Source organism: Cynara cardunculus (assembly GCF_001531365.2).
Source record: "Cynara cardunculus var. scolymus isolate 2C chromosome LG 8, CcrdV1, whole genome shotgun sequence".
NCBI classification, from domain to species: domain Eukaryota; kingdom Viridiplantae; phylum Streptophyta; class Magnoliopsida; order Asterales; family Asteraceae; genus Cynara; species Cynara cardunculus.
Genome location: NC_037535.1, coordinates 23,665,016 through 23,683,484, shown reverse-complemented (window position 1 = coordinate 23,683,484; position 18,469 = coordinate 23,665,016). Strand labels below are relative to the sequence as shown.

Below are 18,469 nucleotides of genomic sequence, written 5' to 3'. Positions count from 1 at the left end.
CGAGTTAATCGATTTCGAATTTGAGCTCGTAAACAAGCATCGAGCTCAAGCATTGAAAAAATATTCGACTTTAAACTCGAGCCCGACTCGGAAAAACTTAATCGAGCTCAACCCTGATATTACTTTTTCTTGCCGATCTCGAATAACCTGCTATTCAACTCGACTCGACTCATTTATAGCCCTACTTATAGGACTTGGTAAGCTGTACGTCTGTTCTCTAACCCTCCTCCCGTCCACCGTTAACCTTACCATTCATACTAGTTACACGTCTTTACACACCGTAATCATACGTCTCCAAAAAACTCGTTTATAAAAAATCATGGTATCGAAAATGTCTAAAACCGTCATTTCCATCGTCTTTAGCCGACCATACGACATCGTTCTCAACCTATGCCGCCATTTTATGTCATCAAAATTTAACCAAATCCCATGGATCGTTATAAAGGTTAATATAAAGCCCATTGGACTCCTACACTTAAATTCAAGCCCACAAATCATGGGCTCTCTGGAGTTCAGATCCAAACCGTTGGATGCATCTGGTTTTAAAACACTTCGTGCAAAACCCTAATCCTTCGTTTGGCCTCCGAGCTTCATCGTCTACCTGGACACACACCCTTCGTCGCCGGTGGGCTTCCAACAGGTAAGCTTTTGTAAACCGAGTCGCCGTTGTGTTCTTGTTCCTCTATTCTGCATTTTTAATTGTTGTTTGATCACATGAATAACAAACACTCGTAATTCATTGATTTGCTTACCTATGAAAGCATAGAAAAGGGTTTATGTCGATCAAATTAAGGCGTGTTTCTGCCGCTTATGAACTGAAAATCGAATTAGGATTGTTCCGATTTTGTATTTTTTTTTCAATAGAGGATGCTGTTAGAAGTATTGGCGGGTTCTGTGCTAAATATACGTGTTTTCAACCTTATATTATGTGATTTATCAATCTACAACATGTAAAATAGGAGTGTTTATGGTGTAATGAATTGAACTTTTGGTTTTACAATAATCGTGGATGTAGATCGAAGAAATGGCTGATGTTGCCAAGGGAGGACCTATTGTTCCAGAGTCTGTATTGAAGAAGCAAAAGAGAAACGAAGAATGGGCTCTGGCAAAGAAGCAAGAGGCTGAAGAGTCTAAGAAGAAGAGTGCTGCTAACAGGAAGCTGATCTTTAACAGGGCCAAGCAGTACAGCAAGGAGTATGAGGCTCAGGTCTCTACGATATTTCATATCATCGTTTATTTTTATTCAAGTTCGTTACATTTTTATAATCATAGGTCTGAGTTGTGTTGATTGCTTTTAGTAAACTGACATGTATCAAAATTCATTAATGCAGGAAAGGGAGTTGATTCAGTTGAAGCGTGAGGCAAGGTTGAGAGGGGGATTTTATGTGAACCCTGAAGCCAAGATGTTGTTCATTATTCGTATTCGTGGGTATGATTTGTTGTCTTTTTATATTTTCACAATTGTGATTTGTGTCATTTTTGCAAATTATAGCTGGAGAATAATCGTTCTTCGATTTTGAAATGTCTAGTATCAATGCAATGGACCCAAAGTCAAAGAAGATTTTGCAACTTTTGCGTTTGAGACAGGTGATTTGCGATACCCTGATTCGGAATCTTGTTTTCTGCTTTCGTTTAAACATCATTTTGTATCTATCATGTATGATCTCCATGTACTGTCTTTGGGTCTTATTATCACATATGATTTTAAGAACATGAACATGTGGGTTTAGTGTTTGTTTAAAGTTGCTTCTTAGAATGTGATCTTTCGTGAAAAACGATGGTTATTATACAGTTTGATGAAAAGCTTCATTTTGAAGTTATTTTATGTAAAAAGTAGAGATCGTGAAAGAAATTTATCAATAAAATTATGTGGGGATAGTATATTTTTGGCATTCAATCTTTTGGTTGATTTGTTTAGCATAAAATTGAATCATGATGGTGAATTGCCATGTCGAAAGAGAATATTTTGCTTTTGGGATTAGCGGTTCATGCCCATCTACAACACCATAATCAGAAATCTACTTGAATGAAAATGTTAATTTGGCCTACCCAGGAATTGACAGCACATGAACGGATTCGAACATGAGATGTAAAGCTTAATGACATACTAAGTGACCCCATGAATATGCTAGTCCAACCCTTGGGTTGTTTATCTTAGAGGTTTTCAAGTGGCCCAGTGAATCTGCTAGCCCGATCCCAATGTTGTTATCAGCTCATAGAACAAAATATTTCTTTTATTGTTTGTGTGCTTATACTTATATTTTGTCAAACCAGATTTTCAACGGTGTGTTCTTGAAAGTCAATAAAGCCACATTGAACATGCTACACAGGGTCGAGCCATATGTTACCTACGGGTAAGTTTTACATGTGAAATAGATTTCGAGTCTTTAATGTTATCCCATTTGAAGAGTTGAATTACGTTAATTCTTATCAGGTATCCCAATTTGAAGAGCGTCAAAGAGTTGATTTACAAGAGAGGGTATGGCAAACTTAACAAGCAAAGAATTCCGTTAACTGACAATTCAATTGTTGAACAGGTTTGTCTTCGGTTCTAGCAGTTGTATATGTACACACAAAATCGGGTTCAAACGAGAACAAATAAAAGAACACTGAGAATGGCGAAATTACTGTGATAGTACACCAGAATCACATGTAAAAGCACACATAATTCATGCGATTTTGGTCTCGACCTGAGGTCACGGGCCAAGTTGACCGCTCACCGCTTCTGTTGATCCAATGTGATTTCAGTGCAAAGTCACATGTAATTTGGACGTTTTCGTGTTTTCATTTTCCGACTCTGTTCTCGTTTGATCTTCCCCCGAGACAATCATTTACAAACCCAATAAACTATACGAACTTACAATAACATGTGTGAAAATGGAGTGTTTATGAAGTGTTGTCATATGTGAAACGTTAAAAATTATTACGTGTGGATAAAAAGACGGTCTTGAATGTTTCACATATGAAGCAACACTTCATTTTATGAAACAACAAATGAAAGTTGGTTTGTAAGTTTCTACGAATTATTAGGTTTGTAAAAGAAGGGGACTCTCTCTCTCTCTCTCTCTATATATATATGTGTGTGTGTGTGTGTATGCAAGTATATATGAAATCCTGGAAATATACAGTCATAATGGAATATGGGCTTTTGGGACAACAGGGGCTCGGAAAATTCGGCATAATCTGCGTTGAAGATCTTATTCATGAGATATTGACTGCCGGTCCTCATTTTAAAGAAGCAAACAACTTCCTGTGGCCATTCAAGCTGAAGGCACCTTTGGGTGGTCTAAAGAAGAAACGAAACCATTACGTTGAAGGCGGAGATGCCGGCAACCGTGAGGATTTCATCAACGAGTTAATCAGGAGGATGAATTAATTAGCTCGCGGTTTTGAAAGGGATTAATAGATTGTTTACTTTTGTTTTTTTGATCTTTGAGAGCTGAACACTTGCATCTTTTAAGCCATGAAAGAATGTAACATCATTTAGAATGGTCTTTTTTTATAATCTACTACTGTAGTTTTTTGACTTGCAAATGCTGTTTTGTGGTGTTGCTTGTTTTAGTTTATTTGGTCGGCTTGAACACCACTTTTAATGTCAGATTGAGAATGGTTGTTTTGCAGGCATGGCGAGATCGAGAATCTTTCACTTGCAGGCGTAGCGAGATCGAGAATCTTTCTTGGTAAGCGAGATAGAAGATTCTTGCCGGGTAAAAACGCGCTCTGATGGCTAAGAATGTTGTCTGATAAGGTAAGTGAAAGATCAAAGCAGAGAAGCTCGCATTCTTGTTATCCAAAAGCAAAAGTCGGTTGAATCGGTCGGGGCCTTGCCCCGAAACATGATAGTTGCATTTTAGGTTCAGAACTCGATCCCGGTAGGAGACGCTGAGCAAAACTGTTGTCTTGAAGCGTGACTGAAACGACGGTGGGAGGGCCCTTGATATATCAATATAGGGACCTTTTTAGAGGATGAGATTTGCGATCTCTTCCGTGAATTAAGAGAAAAAGAAAAAATTGAATCTTAAGTAGTCTATCAGTTGTGCAATGTTAATTGCCCCTTTTCAGTAAGGGGCGAAAGGTTAACATGCTTTGGTCCCGGTGTCTTCCAGTGGTCTTCTAGTGATAAACTTTTTTTAGTAAATACGTACCTGGTTAGTATTTGGTAACCGAATGGAGAACGTCAATGCTCGTAGGTCTATCATTTATTGAGTTACTTTGATTTTGTGCCTAATATCCTCGTGTGGTCGGCTAAGATTAGATGAACTATATGTTGTTATGAAATGATTATTTGCTTTTATTTCCAAAGTAAATGTCTATATTCTTATTTTATTCTTAATTATGACAGAGAAAAATTCTCTTTCTCTCTCTCTCTCGGGTAATTTTTTATTATTATTAAATTTACAATTTTAAATGATAAAAATATTAAAATGAAAAATACAATGTTGTAATAGAAATTGGTGATGTTATAATAAAGTAATTTTGAAAGTATAATGCTATAATAAGAAATGTCATGTCAGCACTATCGTATATGTTGACAGCCTACGTGGATGATGAGGTGGCAAAGAAACATGATATAATGAGTAAATTTAATTTAAAAGGTTACTCAATGCTATAACGAGTAAATTTTTGAAAGTAAGATGCCCTAATAAAAAATATTTTGAAAGTACATTGTTGTAATAAGAAAAATTGAAAGTAGAATGCTATAATAAGAAATTTTATAAAAATAGGTTGCTATTTCCTGCATTTTGCCCTTAGAATTAAATGTTTACTTAACAATCCACTCTTATTTTCTTCAAAATAACAAACATGTCAATAACAAAGTATCCCCCAAAAAAATTAGTTAACCAAATGCGACACTTTAGAAGTAGATTCGCTACTAAGGGGTCATTTATTAAAAATGCTTGATAAGAGTTATGGGGACTAGATATTGTATTTCTACAACACTAAGGGTGCGTTTGATATGCAGACTATATGAGACGTGACGGGACGGGAAAAAAAAATAGTCCCATGTTTGGTATGTCATGGACAAAAAATACATGAGACAAGATGAGACTATTTTTAAATTTCATGGGACAAAACTTGATGGTTTTTGTTCCACCAAAAAAGATGGAACAACATGGTACTAAATATGATTTGACTATGTTACCCTTGTTTCAAATTGGAAAACCTAATTAGCACAGCCCCTCTTCACATCGTCTCTTCCATCATCGTCCCTTCGTCATCGTCTCTTCCACAGCCTCTTCACATCCTCCTCCACATCGCCTCTTCCACATCGGCTTTTTCCACCGGCCTCCATCGCCTCCTCTGCAATCGGTTTGATTTCTCGATTTCTCCCTCTCGTTTTTTTGCTGCGCACGATTTTGCTTTGTTTCTGTTTATCGCCTCCTCTGCAATTGTTTCTTCACCAAATGGCTTAATAACACAAATTTCTTGGTATTATGTTTTTGTTATAATGAAATGTAAGATAAATTTGGTTCTAATGCAACTCAGTTTGGGTAGATGAAGCATAAGCATAAGCTTCCTGCCTTCATTTCCTGGTACAACATTTCTGTCATAAGTTGCATTTGGTTCTAATGCAACTCAATTTTTAGCTAATAAATATGTCTGAAATGATCAGATAAGCATAAGCATTCCCTAGTGGTAAACCCTACAGCATTTAGGGGTAATATGGTCATTTTAACAGTTTTGTCATGTCCTGTCCTAGTCGTACCAAACATGGGACAGACAATTAGTCCAGTCCCGTCCAGTCCTGTTCTGTCCCGTCCCGTCCAGTCCAGTCCAATCTGCGTACCAAACACTACATAAGTGATGATATATGCAAGTATACACATGTCAACACTATCGTCTTCAAATAATAAAATGGTAAGAACCAAGTATCGCATTCCACATGGACAAGTATCTTAAGTTGCAAGATTTCAAGTTTGAAAGACTAACTTCAGATGACGAATTTGAAGACTTTGATTTGGTTTTGAGTTAACACCATTGAAAACAACAGGTAAAGAAATGTAACATGTGTGTAAGACTTGTGGTGAGACATAAACACAAATTCCAATGGACCAATACCTCTTGGTATATAATTCATAATAACAAGTTCCACCATATATTTTGAAGGTATTCCTCTCGAACTTCAATATTTGCATTAATGTTTAGATTCAACCACATATCTCTATGTACTATCAGACTAGTGGTAGTTCATAATAGAGTCCTCAAAATATATAGATAACAAATCTCTTTGTATAAAATCACCATTTCGAGCGGATTTTCATATCAATTAAGTTGATGTGTTCTGAATATAATATAAATACAATATACTACATGTTATTTTTTAACAAAAACTAAATAACACAGTAAAAAGACCAAAATACCCTTTAGTTAACTGGTGAAATCTAACTGAGGCTATTTACCAAATGCTTATTCAGATAAGTGAACACCAAGAATCTTACCCGATAAGAACAAGATAAGGATCAAGTGTCTTGCCCGGTAAGTGAGGGCGACGACTCTTACCACGGTAAACGTTTACCGGGTAAATTGTTGCATATAATACCGTTTTCGTGGACTAAAATCTTACACAGTAAATAAATGATAGTGTTAAATACCAGTAAGCATTTAGCGGGTAAGTGTTTGGAACGAAAAACAAAATGAATTGATAACCATATAAACGAAAAAACACTTTTTAAAAACCAAGAACGAAAATAGTTATAAATAACAAATAAGAAGGACGAAAATCGTAGTTCACTCGTTTGGTCGTAATACCTGTTGGTGCCATTTCAAGTTTTAGTTACCACCCCCTTCCAATTTGGCGATTTGTATTTTGTGCCCTACCGCCGCTGCTACTACACCAGAATCGCTTCATAACGTCGCCCTTCTACTTCTACTGTTTGTCGCCCGCCATCTCCTCCACCAATAGGTACGCACACAGTTGTTCTTTCTAAGTGTTGGGCTTGATGTTTCATGATACTGCTGCTCGTCCCCCTTTCTGCTTCATGAATCTGCCCTAATATTGTTGTTTGATGCAGCAATATTAGTAATTTAGTATACTACTGCTCTATATTCTAAGGGTGGAGTAAATTTTTGCTTATTTAGTATAGTATGGTAGGGTGGAACCAATCAGATGTTTAATCGAGTTGGAAGATCTCTTCAAACCGTAGGTATTGGGCTGAAATTTAAGGTAGGGTCATTTGAACCGATTATTTCTTGGATTTAATACGATTGTTAATATGTACATTAGACAATTACACCATAACACATCAAATAACCTCTTCATATACATATATTTTCAATCTCTTTTCCATCTCTGTATAACTCCTTGTATAGAACATATATGTGCAAATTGAGAAAAAGTAGTGTAATGTGATATACTTAAGAATTAAGAAAGGTGTATGGATAAGCTTTACCAAATGATTGATGATGAAAAAGGAATTATGGGTATAGAAAACAACATATTTAAGGTAGCAAACATAGTAGAATATCTTGATGTCCCAAAGTACCAACCCGACGAACCCGTACAGTCTGGTTTGGGTTGGGTTGGGATTTTTCAAACCGCACACATTTGGCTGGGTTTTTCAAATTCCCTCAAGCCGTGAGCATCCCTATACTGTGGGCCTTGATGTTTGATGCTTTTTATTCGAAACAGTTGAAACTTGAAAGGTTATATGCTGATCATATTAAGGAGTGTTTCTGTCGTTGGAAATCTAATTAGGATAGTTTTGATTTCGGTTCTGGATTTTGTATGTTCTGTTTTTTATAGAAGATGACTGTTTAGACGTAATAACAAGTTCAACAAGTTAAATATACATGTTTTGAACGTTATATTATGTGTTTGTATCAAAATGCAACATAAATCTTTGTTGATACTTTGTAAGTTGCTTTATCGAAACAATAAGTTAAAAAATAGGAACTGTAGCAACTCTTACACTTGTGCAAGAGAGTTTTTCTAAGGGCCTGTTTACTTGTGGCTTAATGAGCTTAGCGGATAAATGGGCTTATTCGCACAGACTTTTTAAGGTGTTTACTTCGGGTTTAATCGTTCAGAAATGAGCTTATTCGCCCAGATAAAAGAAAGAGGTTGTCCAGGTTAAGCCGGCCAAAAGACTGCCCTACCCTTGCGTCTCCAAGAAACACCCCGCCTCTTCTCCTCCATCGATCGACAGCCCTAATCGCACATCTCTTCTCCATCGATCCAGGCCCTCTTCTCCTCCATCGATCAACCGATTGATAGTCTTCTCCATCGCTCACGGCCCTCTTCTCCTCCATCGATCGACAGGTTCTTCTCCATTGCTCACGACCCTCTTCTCCATCGATTGACAGGTTCTTCTCCATCACTCACGACCCTCTTCTCCATCGATTGACAGGTTCTTCTCCATCACTCACGACCCTCTTCTCCATCAATTGACAGGTTCTTCTCCTCTTTATCTATAGATTATTTGCTTTTAGAAAAACCCTAGCTGCTCGATTGGTGCTCGATTGTTGCTGATTTTCTGCAACTATGTGCTCGATTTTTACTTCTCCTCTTTATCTCCAATTGTTGCTATATTGCTGCTCTATTGCTGCTGATTTTCTGCTACTATGTGCTCGATTTTTACTTCTCCTCTTTATCTCCAATTTTTGCTATATTGCTGCTCTAGTATGTGCTCTATTGCTGTTGATTTGCTTTTAGAAAAACCCTACCTGGTCTATGTATGTGGTCGATATTGCTGATGATTTGCTACTAGTATGTTGATTTGTTCTTAAGTTTCTTGTATCAAATTACAAAGCTGGAATATGTATGTGGACAGTGCATTATGTTGTTTCTTGTCCTTAAAAAATGAACAACAGTTTACTAAACAGCCCATAGTTAATCCTCAGGGGTAAATTGGTCATTTCTGTTGTTCAGACTGTTGATTCAGATAGAAAAGTAAACAGCAACATAAATTTATCCAGACAGCCAAATTTATCCAGACAAATTTATCCATACAGGACTTAATAGAAAATTTGGTAAACAGCCCCTAAGCCAAGTAGCCCATGTTACTCATTGATCCATTCCTTCCCTGACCCAACTTCCCAAACTTTCCAAAGATCAATAAAATTTGCATTAAATTTGATGAATGCAAACAATTGCTAGTTCTTAAAGACAAATATTTCAAATTGCACTCATTTGGTTAGAGCAATTTGAAATATTTGTCTCTAAAAAGTGGCGATTGTTTGCACTCATCAAATTTACTGCAAGTTTCATTGGTTTATGAAAAATTTGGGAAGCTGGGTCAGTAGGGTGGGAATGGGATCAATGAGTGATATGGGGCACAACTTTAACAGTTGGGTATGGTTTCTATTTTTGAACTTATTGTTTGGTTAAAGCAATTTATCAATCAAAATTTGTCAGCTACCATTGAACTACTTTCTGGGGTGATAGAAGAAGTCGGGTAGGCAGATGCCCCAATTCTTGACTGGGGGGGGGGGACACCAAAGGACTCTGCCCTTCCATCCCTTGGATAGATAGAGAGGGGGCAGAGCTATTGTTTCCCGTTTCACAATGCAAAACTCTTTTATATCCTACTTGAATTGATATGGACGAAGCTTTACTTGAGTTCCGGTTGGCGGAAACCCACCATGAAGCATTTACGTCCCTGTTTGTGCAGATTAAAGAATGGAAGACAAAGAAGAAACGAAGACGTTCAAAGAACTAGGAGTAGTTGATCAGTTGATCGAAGCATGTGATAGTCTTGGCTGGAAAAATCCTTCTAAAATACAGGCCGAAGCCATTCCTCATGCACTTGAAGGTTTAGCCTTTTCAATCATGTTTTTTATTTTATTTAAAATAATGTTAATAGGCTTCATATTGGTTATTTTTCATCTTCAGTCTAGCTGATGTCGGTTGTTTGCATTTAACGTTTAGGGAAGGACTTGATTGGGTTAGCACAGACTGGTTCTGGTAAAACCGGAGCTTTTGCTCTCCCAATACTCCAAGCTTTGTTGGAAACTCCACAAGCCTTTTTTGCGTGTGTGCTTTCTCCCACAAGGTCTGTTCTAAATCCTAAACCCTCATGTCTTCGATGGTTTTGGAAAGTTGTTCGGCAAATTTAATGGATTTTGTGCTTCATATTTCTTCCGTGGTCTTCAATTCTTTGTAGGGAACTTGCAATTCAGATTGCGGAGCAGTTTGAAGCGTTGGGATCTAGCATTGGCGTGAAGTCCGCAGTGGTGAGCTTTTGGAGATGGATAAATTCATTACTCTCTATTATTAAGGATAAAATTGTAATTTAGTTAATTGAAAAATGTAATAATTACACACTTCTAACTTCATTGTGGTCACTTATTTTGGGACGGATGGAGTAGATGGCTAAATTGAAGTGGGTAGATGATAAATTATAGGGAGATCGGGATACATGAAAAAATAGAATTATGAAAGACGAACTTGTATGATTAGGTGATAACCTAATGAATGATGTAGACGATATGGATATCATCTTAATGATTAAGATTTATGAATCCTTTTTTAACCTTGACTTCAATTTTGCAGCTTGTTGGAGGGGTGGATCAGGTACAACAAAGCATTGCTCTTGGAAAGCGGCCACACATTATTGTAAGCTTACTTCTCCATGATCTTTATTGTTTGGTTTTCCATTAAGTCCTGTAAGGATAAAGTTGTTTGTGTGGATTAATCTGTTTGTATAGATTGGAAGTGTTTTGTTTGGAAGGGTTTTTCCATAGATGGGAAGAGCTTGTTTTTTAATTGGGAAAGGCAGGTTCGGAAGAGGATTGGCTTTCTGCATAAAGCTTTCCCCCTAGAATCTTACTGAATAAGCCACTACCAGAGAATCATGTATAGCTGAGCGAATAAGCTACGAGTCCCATTAAGCTCATTAAGCTCATTAAGCTGCTAACAAACAGGCCCTCAATCTTCTATATTAGATATTAAGTTGGTTACTTGTTCATCAAACGCCAGTTTGTGTTGTCAAACGATTATATAATGATTCGAAAGGCATCTTATATGATTTCTTCTTGATGCAGGTTGCAACACCTGGACGTCTCGTGGATCATTTATCCAATACTAAAGGGTTTTCTCTTCGTACTATAAAGTACTTGGTAAGAACTTGACATTTTTTGGGAACTTATTTTAATTTCTGCATTTCACAAAGACGCAATATTCTTTGCTTTCAGTGATTATGTTGGGTTAGTTTTTTATAAGATGAATCAATCTCCTACTTCACATGCTTGTTTTTCAGGTATTGGATGAGGCAGACAGGTTGCTAAATGAGGACTTTGAGAAGTCGTTAGATGAAATATTAAATGCGATTCCTCGTGAACGGAGGACATACTTATTCTCTGCTACAATGACTAAGAAGGTATGGATGCTGTTACTGTTGCATTTCAAACCGTGTTTGTGGTGAAGTTTGTTTGTTAATATTGTTATAATCAACGTCTTCTAAATAGTTCGTCCTTGCGAGCAAAGTTCCTGTATGGCCATGTTTGGCAACCATAAGCTAGCTTATTTTTTGAGCTTATTGAAAAAGTCACTTTGGTTTTCCCATAAGCTAGCTTTTTGAAAAACTACTTCAATAAGCTTCATGGGCTTTTTTGCACCCTCTTTTCTTCCAGTTATACCCCTAATACTTTTTCATTTAATTTTTCAAACGTGTCTTTTTATGTCATTTTACGTTGTCATTTAGCTTATCAGCTATTAAACGTTACTAGTTTATTAGCTAGCTCATCAACCAACAGGATTATCAACCAAAGTCAATGGTCTCAATTCGTGATGGTGACGAATGGGCAAACTTGTAAATAAGACTTGGCAATTTATCAAGAGAAGAGTTGTTGCAATCTTCATGGGACATTTCATAAATGAATGTATTGCAAGTTTGATGGATAGAGTATCGATATAGTTCGAGGATCTTAGCAGGTTCTCCTCTAGAGTTAAATAAATATGTAAAGAAACTATGTAAGAAAAGATTTTTCGAGCGAGAGAAGTGTATAACGTTGCAATTTCTATCATCATTGCAGGTGCAAAAGCTGCAGAGAGCTTGTCTAAGAAATCCTGTAAAGGTAACAATATAAACCTTTTACAAATTGCTTGGTTTCTGAACATTTGATGGTAATCCATTTTTCTTATCTCTTTCAGATCGAAGCAGCGTCTAAATATTCCACCGTTGACACCTTGAAACAGCAGTTTCGTTTTGTTCCTGCCAAACACAAGGTCCTGTAACCTGGAATTGGAACAGAAACATATATATAATATATATATAGAGAGAGAGTTTGGTTCATACGAAAACAGTAACTAAATAAGAGAATAAGAATACGGTCGAATCACATGTGATTCATGCAACTTTGGGTCATGGGTCACGTCGCCTGCACACCTTTTGTTGACCGTTTGTGTAAATCTTATGTGATTTTGCACGTGATTTGGCAGTTTTCGTGTTCTCTTGGTTACAGTTCTCGGCTTTTGTTTGAAACTCTCTCCATCTCTGTGTGTGTGTGTGTGTATATATCAGTGTTCTAAAATTTAAATCATTTTGTATTAACAGGACTGTTATCTTGTATATATCTTGATCGAAAAGTCTGGAAGTACATCGATGGTTTTCACTCGAACTTGTGAAGCCACCCGTCTTTTGGCTTTGATGTTGCGGAACCTTGGTCTACGGGCAATCCCGATTTCTGGTCAAATGACTCAGGTATGATTTTGACTTGTCTAAGCTTTCTTTATTAATCCTTTAGTTCTAACTTTCTGTAAGTTATCAAATTAGGCAAAAAGGCTTGGTGCATTGAACAAATTCAAGGCTGGAGAATGTAATATTCTAATCTGTACCGATGTGGCTAGTAGAGGACTAGATATTCCGTCGGTTGATATGGTCATAAATTACGATATTCCCACAAACTCAAAGGTGAAGATTTATTCTTTCTTTTTGCACACTCGCAAAATCCGGGTGTCTTCATGGAAATCTACCTTTGGAGGTAGAGGTCAGGTCTATTTACATCCCACCCCCAAGATCCCATCTCCGGTTGGGACATATTGGGTTTGTTTGGTTTGGTTTAGTGTGGTGATATTTGGAGCGTTTGTTGAATTATGATATGGGATTTCAGGACTATATTCATCGAGTTGGAAGAACTGCACGTGCAGGACGATCTGGGGTTGCCATCTCGTTAGTGAATCAGTATGAGCTGGAGTGGTATATCCAGATAGAGAAACTAATTGGTATGATGATTACTATACTATATGTATATGTATCTTATATACATAGGGTCGGGTTCAGGGTAAAACCGCAAAAAACGAAAAAATGGTGAACACCCTAGTAACTATTCATTTGTATGGTATGCACATGTGTATACAAGTAATTTATAAGTAATTTTTCCGGTATGCACTTGTGCATAACATTCACACATGCATAGAAACCAAGAAACATTTTCAATTACTTGTATGCACGTGTGCATACTGTACAGACGAACGATTATGAGGGTGTTTTTTATTTTTTTATTTTTTTTGGGGGTTTTTCCCTTAACCTTACACACACACACACACACACACTCTCTCTCTCTCTCTCTCTCTCTATATATATATATATATATATATATATATATATATATGTTGGAGTTCCACATCTGCTAGACTTTGTCCATCTAACCTCGATATACGTTGGCCCCCCCTCTTTATAAGGCTTTTTTGAAGACTAATCTCAATGGGTTTCACATATCCTAACATGGTATCAGAGTCGGTGTTTAGCATCTCAAGGGACCCAACACAATCAATCAAGCCTCTGGCTAAGGGGGCGTGTTGGAGTCCCGCATCACCCTCTTTATAAAGGATCTTTCGAAGAGTAATCTGATGGGATCTTTTGGAGAGTAAGTTGATGGGGTTCCCACATATTTCAGGTAAGAAGTTGCCTGAGTTTCCAGCTGAAGAAGCAGAAGTTTTGTTGCTGTTGGAGCGGGTGACAGAGGCTAAACGGCTATCTCTGATGGTATGCTTAAATCTTTTTTAAACGACGGATGGGTGTTTAGTGCCTTTTCTAGAGTTAATTCTTTGATTGCGATTCGTGTAGAAAATAAAGGAAACGGGTGGTGGGAAGAGGAGAAGAGGGGATGACGATGAGGGAGACGTTGAAAAATCCCACACGAAGAACAAAAAGTCGTCGTCAAAACGACGTTAGATAGAGAGATAAAAATCACAATTTTGGCTTCATTTATGTGTTTGAGGTGAATGGTAAGATGCCCATAGGATACATCTTTCAGCATTAGAGTCATCACAGATGATGTTAATTATAGTGATGTGTATTAATTTTGAAGCTACAAGTAGGTTTTTTAAAGTATACACACCTTTCTATTTGTATTGTTTTTGGTTTCTTGGTATATTTGCATTATTTATTATTAGTGTTGAGAGTTAAGGTGAGAAGCTTACAAAATGATCTCTACTCTTGGATGCTCATTAGGACGAGATGCATCGGATCAATCCCTATATCAAAGGTGAGTTTAAGATTAAAAGTGATCAAGGGTCCAAATCATTTATTACGCTTCTTACCTTAATTTTGCTTCTTATACAATATTTATCCTTTATTACTAATACATGAGTTTATGATAATCTTAAGATTTATGAATATTGAAAATAACATAACGTATTAAAGTATTAGACTAAGGAGCCGTCTACCTAAACACTTATCGGTAAAATTCAACATTATAGTTTACTTACCGGGTAAGATTTTATTTATTAAAACGCATTGTATGCAACAATTTATTCCGGTAAGCGCTAACCATGGTAAGAGCGGTCGTTCTTCACTTACCGGGTAAGACTCTCGATTCTTGCTAATCGCTCTTACCGGGTAAGATTCTTAGTCCTTGTCGTATTCATCCGGTAAAGTAAAGTGACTTGGTAAGCGCTTTCCGAAATAGCGATTAGTAAACGACACTTAATTCATACAATTTGGGTTGGATTCGATTGCAATTTAGATTTGAGATTTTTCATAACGTTTGGGTTGAGTTTTCATCCCAAAAGCAACCTATATAAGCCCACACATTCACATGTCCTACAAAATTAAAATGCTTGGGTTCTAGTCCTACCAACCCTTCGTCGCCGGTGGGCTTCCAATAGGTCAGCTGAAACCCGAAACACCGGTTAAGGGCCCGACCTAAGGACCGGGAGCGGTTACAGAGACGCCATGGGAGGACCGGGACTGGTTATAACCGAAAAACGAGCACCTCTATTTGACATCAGAGCCTCCATCTTCGTCGCCGGTGGCACTTCCGATAGAGAAGGTTCTGTGAACGCTAAACCTAGTCCGGATGTTCTTCGATTTCTATCGCATGAATTTTTATATTGCTAATAGTTGTTTGATCACATACACTCATAACAAACCTATTTGTCTTACCTATGAATGATGTTGAAAGCATTTGAAAAGTTACATGCATATTGTGGCATGTTTCTGTTGGTTACGATTGAAAAATCCAGTTAGGATAGTTCCGACCTCGTATCTCGATTTTACTTTGCGTGCTCTTTTTATAGAAGATGAGCGTCGAGAAGTTAGGTTATATGCGTTTGTATCAAATGTATTGTCCAATTCACGGAGTACTGATTTGAAGTATGGATTCTACGATAAACGTGGATGTAGATCGAAGAAATGGCTGAAGTTGCCATGGGAGAACCTATTGCTTGTTAGATTTCTATTTGGTTTATTATGAACACCAGATTAACAATTGTTATTGTCCAGGTATGTTAAAAAGATATATTTTCTTTTTAATTCCATGGAGAACATCAAACGCTTACTGTATGTCTAGCTATGATTTTCTCCTGGTTTTGCAGCCATAGCTGGTGCTGCTGTATCAAATTTTGTTGATTCGCCATGCCATTACACGGATCTCTGTTTCTCGTATCCTGTGCGAAGGGGTTGTTTACTGTGAAAGGGTCATTCACTACTTCTGTTTGATTTCCTTCCCAATATGCAGGTATGGTTGCCGGAGAATTTGTGCTTCTTAAGTAGGGACCATTTCCCGGAAAACTTGCTTCAAAACCTGATGCCGAATTGGAGTTGGTCGCTGGAATGTCCTGTGGATCTTGTAAAAACGGGTTGTAATGATTTATGGGTGGAAGTTGAGGCTGAAGAAATGCGGTTGTAGGAGATGCATGAAAGGTGTTCGACGAAATGTCTGTTTGATACTGGGTTGGTGTCTGTGGTAGGATAAGCTCCCAACCGTCACCGGAATGAGGTTCTTTATGCTGATTTCCGGAAGCTTCAAGACCGTCAAATTCAGTATGTGATGATGGCGTTACATTCTCGGGTAGAATCAACTCCCAGCCGTTACCAGAACGGGAATTTGCCATGCTCAAATTTGGTACATCGTTAGCTGGCCAATCATCCAGTGAAAGAAGGTCGACCATCGAGTTTGTGCTCGTGTTTGTGGTAGTGTTCAAATCCTCTCCAGATTTGCTCTCCGACTCAGATTCAGAAGTTTGATCCGAAATCCTCTCTGTAGACGAACTGAACCCTGAGAACTGGGATTTTTCTCCATGACTTTTGTGGCGTCTTGATGACAATCCGTTCCCCGGGAGAACCAACAGCTTGCTGGGAATCCGTGTTTGCAACGGGAAAAATGATTTCTCGTTCAAAAACTCTTCGAGGGTTTCAATCAACTCTCCCGATATGGTCTGGACAGTCGGGTACACCAAATTTCTCCCGATACTGATGGTTTTACACGTGGAATAGAACTTGTCGAGTTCTTTGAACTGCTTTGCAGCCTTTACGCAAATCCGAAAGGCTCCAACACAAGCTTCGTCTGGCAAATGGAAAAAGTTATCGAGCAGAAGAGCCAACCCGTCCGAAATATCTTTGTACAAATCAAAACTCTCCCTAACAACCGCATACAACGCTATCTTAACCAACCAGTGATCTTTCGCTCCACCGGTTGGTCGTGTAGCGACTGCTCGTCCGAGCAGTCGCTGCCGATGAACAATCCTATCAACCAGCATCAAAGGTTTCATCTCACGAAAGGATTCATTAGTCCGTCCTCGAAAGCTACGAGAACCTTCTCTCTCATTATACGTATATCTCCTTTGAAGCTTTCCCGTTAGAAAACAATCCAACCGCTCGTCCAGATACAAGCCAAACGTCCGAACGAATGCGGTGTAATCCCAATTCGAACTCGAATCATGACAGAAATCCGAGAGATTCAAAAGCCTAGAACCCCTTTTGGTTGCATGAAGAAGTTCTCTAGGAAAGTAAGGATCACCATCTTCAAAGATTTGTAGCACAAGCATCAACGACTTGAGGGCAACGACCCAATTACGGGTTCGAGTGATCCTTTTGGCAATGGCTCGAGCACAGGCGGCTGCATAGATCTTGTCGGAGGCGATCAAGTGAAGAATTTGATAGACGTAGCGCTGATCGACGGGGGAATCGTCGTGTGTGGTGGCTTTAAGGACAGCAACCTGGAGATGGGATGAAGTATGGTTGTTGATTTTGGCTAGATGAATGCTGGTTTGATCTTTCACTGCTCCAATGGCTTTCTGCAACCTGCTTGGCATAATTGATGATCCCTTTTTGATGGGAAGAGATTTAGGGTAATCCTTTTAACAAGATTTCTTGAATTGCAGGATTTGGGGGAGAAATGGAGGAGGTTGCAGGAGAATTTGGAGAGTGGAGAAATGGAGGTGTGAAGAGGGTGGATGTGTGCATAAATGTTTTTGGAGGTTAGTGGTTATTCCTTGATTCTCTCGTGACCTTTAAGAATTTTTAGGACTTCTTTCGGGATTTCAACATCATTTATAAATTCACCTTTCTTATAAGAAACTTATCTTCTTTAGATTTTTGACAAGAATATTGGTTTTTATTTTTACCATAAGCTATGACGTTTTTCTGGTTTTTTATTTAACTTTTTGTGATTTTATAATTGTTATTAATGCTTAAAAAACCAAGTGGGACCTATAAAAAGTAAAAAAAGAAAGATTTTTACAAGATGCTATTCCTATTCCTATCTATACTATCTTATAAACCAGATTTCATAAAAGTCTTAAAAACAAAAGTACAATCTTTTGATGCTTTAAGTCTTAAAAACAAATTCTATTACACAGGGTACAAGGAGTTTATGCATAAGCCCATCCCAAAAAATCCCTAAGGGGTTGTTTGTTTGGCTCTTAATGGTGACATTAAGAGCCAACCTCTTAATCGGTAAGAGGTAAGGTCTGTTTGGCAAAAAAAAACAACCATCTTAATAGTTACAATAACCTCTTAACCATTTTGCATCCATAGCTTCACTAAACCATTCAGATTGCATTTGTTCCCTTCTTACCCCTCCACACCACTCTTCCAGCCGTCCCATTCTCTCTTAACGTCGCCTTCACGAGTCTCGTCCCCTTCCCCAGGTCGGCCGGTTGTCACCTCCCGAGTCTCCGTCGCCGGTGACCACCACCGTCTCCATTGCCGGTGACCACCACCGTCTCCATCGTCGGTCGCCTTCCACAGCTTCGCCGCTCGCCTCCATCAGGTATCTTCTGTCTCCAAATCTTTCATCTATCTTC

At 38.1% G+C, this 18,469-nt stretch overlaps 3 protein-coding genes across 5 annotated transcripts; 2 read left to right on the top strand and 1 right to left on the bottom strand.

Annotated features, from left to right (window-relative positions):
• The first annotated feature begins 576 nt into the window (after positions 1–576).
• On the top strand, positions 577–3,531 carry LOC112517099 (60S ribosomal protein L7-4-like). The gene is made up of 7 exons (XM_025124421.1): positions 577–640; positions 1,016–1,207; positions 1,332–1,429; positions 1,530–1,587; positions 2,275–2,354; positions 2,435–2,537; positions 3,161–3,531. The coding sequence occupies exons 2-7, from the start codon at positions 1,025–1,027 to the stop codon at positions 3,374–3,376; spliced, it is 738 nt and encodes a 245-aa protein (XP_024980189.1). The 5' UTR covers positions 577–640; positions 1,016–1,024; the 3' UTR covers positions 3,377–3,531.
• Positions 3,532–6,790: 3,259 nt separating this feature from the next.
• Positions 6,791–14,310, top strand: LOC112516130 (DEAD-box ATP-dependent RNA helicase 10-like). 3 transcript variants are annotated; one of them, XM_025123149.1, is made up of 15 exons: positions 6,791–6,904; positions 8,049–8,348; positions 9,612–9,752; positions 9,869–9,992; positions 10,104–10,173; positions 10,493–10,555; positions 10,984–11,058; positions 11,199–11,318; positions 11,974–12,015; positions 12,092–12,166; positions 12,495–12,641; positions 12,714–12,851; positions 13,051–13,162; positions 13,837–13,925; positions 14,007–14,310. In XM_025123149.1, exons 3-15 carry the CDS (start codon positions 9,620–9,622, stop codon positions 14,112–14,114), a joined length of 1,296 nt encoding a protein of 431 aa, XP_024978917.1. In that variant the 5' UTR covers positions 6,791–6,904; positions 8,049–8,348; positions 9,612–9,619; the 3' UTR covers positions 14,115–14,310. The 3 variants fall into 3 exon arrangements, with proteins under 3 accessions (XP_024978917.1, XP_024978916.1, XP_024978914.1); XM_025123148.1 differs by having other exon boundaries at positions 8,029–8,348; XM_025123146.1 differs by lacking the exon at positions 8,049–8,348.
• A 1,399-nt stretch (positions 14,311–15,709) lies between these two features.
• LOC112516344 (clathrin coat assembly protein AP180-like) lies at positions 15,710–17,633 on the bottom strand. Its single transcript, XM_025123355.1, has one exon. It carries the CDS (start codon positions 17,474–17,476, stop codon positions 15,710–15,712), a length of 1,767 nt encoding a protein of 588 aa, XP_024979123.1. The 5' UTR covers positions 17,477–17,633.
• Between the last annotated feature and the right edge of the window lie 836 nt (positions 17,634–18,469).